The sequence below is a fragment of the Mandrillus leucophaeus genome, unplaced genomic scaffold (assembly GCF_000951045.1).
Source record: "Mandrillus leucophaeus isolate KB7577 unplaced genomic scaffold, Mleu.le_1.0 Scaffold194, whole genome shotgun sequence".
NCBI classification, from domain to species: Eukaryota; Metazoa; Chordata; class Mammalia; order Primates; family Cercopithecidae; genus Mandrillus; species Mandrillus leucophaeus.
This window is the reverse complement of record NW_012101965.1, coordinates 3,336,852-3,342,752: the sequence shown is the minus strand read 5'-3', so window position 1 is coordinate 3,342,752 and position 5,901 is coordinate 3,336,852. Positions and strand designations below refer to the sequence as shown.

The 5,901-nt window shown below is 41.6% G+C and overlaps 1 protein-coding gene across 3 annotated transcripts in view; it reads right to left on the bottom strand.

The window, feature by feature from the left end:
• Positions 1 to 973: 973 nt before the first annotated feature.
• The window catches only part of MTFR2 (mitochondrial fission regulator 2), a 27,501-nt gene continuing 22,573 nt past the window's right edge, over positions 974 to 5,901 (bottom strand). For all 3 annotated transcript variants that reach the window (XM_011978435.1, XM_011978436.1, XM_011978437.1), the window contains 2 exons: positions 3,573 to 3,747; positions 974 to 1,330 (listed from right to left, as the gene is read on the bottom strand). In XM_011978435.1, coding sequence (XP_011833825.1) covers positions 1,217 to 1,330; positions 3,573 to 3,747 — 289 coding nt within the window. In that variant the 3' untranslated portion in view covers positions 974 to 1,216. The remainder of the gene's footprint in view (positions 1,331 to 3,572; positions 3,748 to 5,901) is intronic.

The following is a 5,901-nucleotide window of genomic DNA, read 5'->3' as shown; positions in this document are numbered from 1 at the left end:
TGCACTCCAGCCTGGGCAACAGAGCAAGACCCTGTCTCCAAAAAAAAAAAAAAAAAAAATCACAGAAGGAATAACGAACAGGCAGGCATTGAAACTACACTACGACAGGTGCAGGGACTCACGCTTATAATCCCAGCATTTTGGGAGGCCAAGGCAGGAGGATCACTTGGGGCCAGGAGTTTGAGACTAGCCTAGCCAACATGAGACCCTGTCTCTACAAATTAGCCAGGATGGTAGTACACACCTATATTCCAGCTACTCCGGAGGCTGAGGGAAGAATACCACTTGAACCCAGGAATTTGAGCTTGCAGTGAGCCATGACTGCACCACTCACTCCAGCCTGAGCAACAGAGTGAGACCTTATCGCTTAAAAAAAAAAAAAAAAAAAAAAAAACTACACTATTATACTTGTGGTGTCATTACAAATGCTTTTGGCTGCAAGTAACAGAAAACCCACAGGGCATATTTTTCTAATATATCTTTCTGACAAGAAGTCTGCAAACAGGACTTGTTGATGTTGGTTCAACAGCTCAGCAATGTCATCTCTGTGATTCTAACCCTTTCCTTCATGGTCATAACTGCCCCACAGCCACTCCTAACTGGAATATGGCCAGGAGAAAGGGTTGAGAATGGAGGTGGGGCCAGGCAAGCAACTCTCTGCCACAACAAGAAAACTGTAGGAAACCTGGGCTTTGTTGAAAGTGAAGAGCTTGGCAAAATGGGTGGGGCTGAGTCCATCGCAATGGTGACCTGAGCTCCCTGGCTGCTGCACACAGTCTGAAGGGTCCAGGGAAACATGTACATTTCCATATCACATTAGTATGTGGGTGAAGAGGGACAAAATATCTGTTGCAAACTTATGTTTCATTTCTATTATCCAAGAAACTACCTATGAAATTCCTCACAAAAAACAAACAAAAAGGTCAGACTATGTGGTGAGAAAACATGAATTTGAATTGCTACAAAACACAAGCAAGTTCAAAAGGAATGTTTATTTTAAGCTCTATGTACAGAACAACAGAGTGTAAATGTAGAAAGGAACAAAGGAAACAAAAATGACAGGCATAGATATTTACATAGCAAGTGTAGGCAAAATGTGTCAAGAAGTCTTTAAATACATCTACTTTTAGCCTTTAACAGTCCAAATCAGTTTCTAAGAATAATTTATCATCCAGGAAGAAGTTTTAGAAGTTTAAGCCTCAACCTTAAGTTGAGTTTAAATCCTTGAGTTTAGAAGGCTTGTATTGCTGATACCTTGGTCAACAGCTTTTGTGTTGACCATTTCTTCTTTAGTTCGCTGTCCTTCTGACTGTGAAATGTGATGTCCAAACTGAAATAAAGCAAATATTTAACATACAAATTATTCTAATGTTAAAAAAAAAAAAAAAAAAAAAGAATGGCAAGACAAAGGGCCGATGACCCTCTGAGGTTTAACACACAATATTTACTTACTGTATGTATTACTATAATACATTATTTGGCTATGTATCAGGTACTACACTCAGAGCCAAGGACAAACGTGAACGAGACACTCTCAGCGGCACAGACTGAGCTCTTAGGCAACTAAAATTTGAGTCCCTGTGTGCCCAGCCTGAAATTAAGTGCTAAAAATTACGTAAAAAAAAAAAAAAAAGATGATTCTCTAAAAGACTTGTAGTTGGTTGGAAAGAAAGTGCGAGAGACACTGAACTAACAGCAAGCAGTAAATGACAAGCTAGTAACACTTCGCTTATCCACTATCACTGGGAAACGGTGTGTCCCGCCTACGGGAACTTCTCAGATAACTGCAGGTTTTCAAACATCCTGAAATTTTAAGAAACCAAGTTCTAGTCTCTGCTCTGCCCCTTATATAGGGGATTATAGGCACTACAGGGCTCATTTTCCTCGTATTTTTTGGGGGAAGGAGGTTACCGCTATAAAGATCTAGTGAGATGAGTAAAAAAGGTACTCTGCAAGTTACAAATTGCTCTACAAATGATAAAATTAAACATTTATTTTAGACACATTTGCATTTTTATGGTAATAGTTCTAAAGCAAACTTCTTGTCTTCCTCTTTTTTTTTTTTTGAGATGGAGTCTCACTGTGTCACCCAGGCTCGAGGGCAGTGGCGCGATCTCAGCTCACTACAAGCTCCGCCTCCAGGGTTCACGCCATTCTCCTGCCTCAGCCTCCCGAGTAGCTGGGACTACAGGCGCCCACCACCACGCCTGGCTAATTTTTTTTGTTTTTTTAGTAGAGATGGGGTTTCACTGTGTTAGCCAGGATGGTCTTGATCTCCTGACCTCATGATCCACCCGCCTCAGCCTCCCAAAGTGCTGGGATTACAGGCTTGAGCCACCGCACCCGGCCTTGTCTTCTTAAATAGTTAAAAGAATATAATTTTCTAAGTCAACATGCTAAACATCAGATATTAAAGTACACACACACAAACACACACACACAATGGTGAGCTAAGAGGTTGCTAGCACTAGAGTGGGAATGTATGTGTGTGACAAGTCCCTCCACTCTGTTACATTTTTTTATTTTTATTTTTGAGATGGAGTCTCGCCCTGTCACCAGGCTGGAGTCCAATGGCACAATCTTGGCCCACTGCAACCTCTGCCTCCCAGGTTCAAGCAATCCTCCTGCCTCAGCCTCCTGAGTAGCTGGAATTACAGGCGCACACCACCACGCCTGGCTAATTTTTGTATTTTTAGTAGAGACGAGGTTTCACCATGTTGGTCAGACTGGTCTCGAACTCCTGACCTAGTGATCTGCCCACCTCAGCCTCCCAAAGTGCTGGGATGACCATGCCCGGCCCTGTTACACTCTTTGAGGACTCAATGCATCTGAGCTTTCCAGTCTCTTCCTCTGCTGACATCTGTCCTTCCTCAGTGCTATCTAGCTGACTGTAGATGCTGTTCCTCTTCCACACTCCTGTCCAGGGCTTATTTTTATGTGTTAATACTACCTCAACTAAATTAAGACATGTGAAAACCACCCCAAAATTAGAATTACTTCTAAATTTAAGAAAAGAGACTTCAAGTAAATAGTGGTCTTAAGGCTCAAATGCTTAAAATCCAGTGTTTATCATCCTAGGCATCCAGTAAGTGCTGTCACTAAAGATAACTATAATCCCATTTGCTTTTTTACATGCAGAGTTAACATTAGATTCAACAAAATATCCAAAGTCTGTATATTTGACAGAGAAAAATCTTGGCATATTCACATTCCATATGGTTAAGGGAAATCTATTGCACCATTCTTCCCTGGCCCTCTCAAACTGTCAGACACCCAGTTCATACTGCAGATGGCAACATCAAATTGGCACCTAAGATAAGTCATTATAAACATACGCACAAATATTTTTAAAATTAAGTATTTTATTTCAAAAGACCTCATAATAGGCTAAAAGTGAAAATGAGCATATAAAATTAACAACAAAAAAAATCCCAGAAACATTAGCAGCATCAATAAACAATTATATAGCCCATTCTGCACAATTACTTCAAGAGAACTCGAACACAAAGCTGAAACATAAACAATACATCTGAGAAAAACTGAAAAATTAATATTCCATTAGTGTAGCTTACCCTTGAAGTTTCTGGACTAGAAAATGGGGAAGATTCCCAAGATCTATTCTCTTTCTCAAAAGAATCATCTTCTTGAAATGCAAATTTCTGCTTAAGTGCATGAGATATTAAAGAAACTGGATCCCAATGTGAATTCTGTCTTTTCCTCTTATGAATGGGTCTACCGCCAGGTGACCTATTTTTTTAAAAAAAAAATTGAATTTATTAAAACTTGGATGTAATTTTAGCTCCTTGTTGACAAACATAGCAGGAATACAAGCATAATATCTTACAATTTAATTAGTCTTCAAGAGACTGAAAATAATCTAACCTTCAAGAAATTTTTGCAATGAAATAAGGAAAGCACAATGAATGAAGAATCAGAAAAACCAAGAACCAATCTGACTTGGGACTCTGCCATAACCCTGTTAGGACCTGAGATTTGTCAGATGTCACTATGCTGAAGATCTTTATTATTGTAATTTTCTAATTTCCTAATGGGTAGGAAAATTCAAATAAGAACTTTTAAAAGGACTAGAGTTCATGCAAAAAAAAAAAAAAATTAGGCAAATTGTTCATCGGTTTGGGCATTCATTCATTCAGTCTTCATAGAATGCCCACTGCTACATCCAGCTCCATTTTATGCTTTGGGAGTATTCTGCTTCCTATTCTTACAGCAAGATTATCATCAATATACTAGTGAGTAAGATCATTTGGATGGTAATAAGTGCTGTGAATAAAACAAAACAGAGGCTGGGCACGGTAGCTCGTGTCTGTAATCCCAGCACTTTAGGAGGCCAAGGTGGGAGGACTGCTTGAGCTCAGGAGTTCGAGAGCAGCCTGGGTAACATAGCGAGACCCCGTCTCTACAAAAAAATCAAAAATTAGCCAGGCAACTACTTGGGAGGTTCAGGCAGGAGGATCACTTGGGCCAAGGAGATCAAGCCTGCTGTGAGTTGTGGCACCACTACACTCCAGCCTGGGTGACAGAGCAAGACCTTGTCTCAAAAAAAAAAAAAAAAAAACTAAATTAAAAAATAAAAAATAGGGAGATGTAGTAGTGACTAGGGACAGAAGCACTTTAGATGAGACATGATCAGAAACAAAGCCACTTTAAGGAAGCAACATCCTCTTTAAGAAAATGACAAGGGGTCAGTTTTACTGTAAACATCTGGGGGTGCATCAGGAAGGAGCCTGGCATGTGTGAGAAATGGAAAAAGGAAACCAACTGCAGCTGGAGCTCAGTGGACAAACACGAGACGTAGGAGAGGAGTTCAGCGAGAGAAGCGAGGGCTGGCTCCTGGAGGGACCTACGGACACAGCAAGGGCTCTGAAACTGATTCAAAGCACAATGGAAACCCACAGAAGAGTCTGAAGCAGCAGAATGGCCTGATCTGACTTCTGGTCACTATCTGCAGAAAATATAACGAGGCAAGAATGAAAACCACTGAGGAGGCTGCTGTGGAAGTTCAAGCTAGATAAGAATGGGCTTGGCCTGGGGAGGTGGCAGTGGAGGTCAAGAGGGTCCACAGAATTGAGCTATGTGCTGATGGGAAGTGTGGGAGATAGAACGGAAAATAAAGACGAATGATGATTCCTAGATATTTGTTTTTGGTTTTTTGAGACGGAGTCTCGCTTTGTTACCAAGGCTGGAGTGCACTGGCTCACTGCAACCTCCGCCTCCTGGGCTCAAGCAATTCCCCTGCCTCAGCCTCCTAGTAGCTGGGATTACAGGTGTGCGCCACCATGCCCGGGTAAGTTTTGTATTTTTAGTAGACACAGGGTTTCACCATGTTGGCCAGGCTGGTCTTGAACTCCTGACCTCAATTGATCTGCCCACCTCGGCCTCCCAAAGTGCTGGGATTACTGGTGTGAGCCACCACACCTGGCCTGATTCCTAGATCTTAAGCAACCGGGTGATCGTGTTGCCATTTGCTAAGATGCAAAAGACATGGGAAAGAACAGGTTTTCAAGGTGGCGGAAAAGAACAGGTAGGAAGGAAAAGTCCTTATTTTGGACCTGTGAAACGAGATACCTGTGAGACAGGCAAATAAAGATGTCAAGTAGGAATTTGGATGTATGCACCCGGGCTCAGAGGAGAGATCAGGGCTAGAAAAATAAACATTTGAGTCATAAGCATACAGCTAGTATTTAGAGCCACAGGACTAGGTGAGCTCACCAAAGGAAACAGCATGGACAGAGAAGAGAGGGGACTGAGGTCTGAACCAGGTACTTCAACATTTAAAGACCAGGCCCAGGGGGAAGAGTTAAAGGAATAAGAAGGAATAGCCAATGAGGTCAGAGGAAACCTGGGGGTATGCTTTCTCAGAAACCAAGTAAAGAAAGTGCT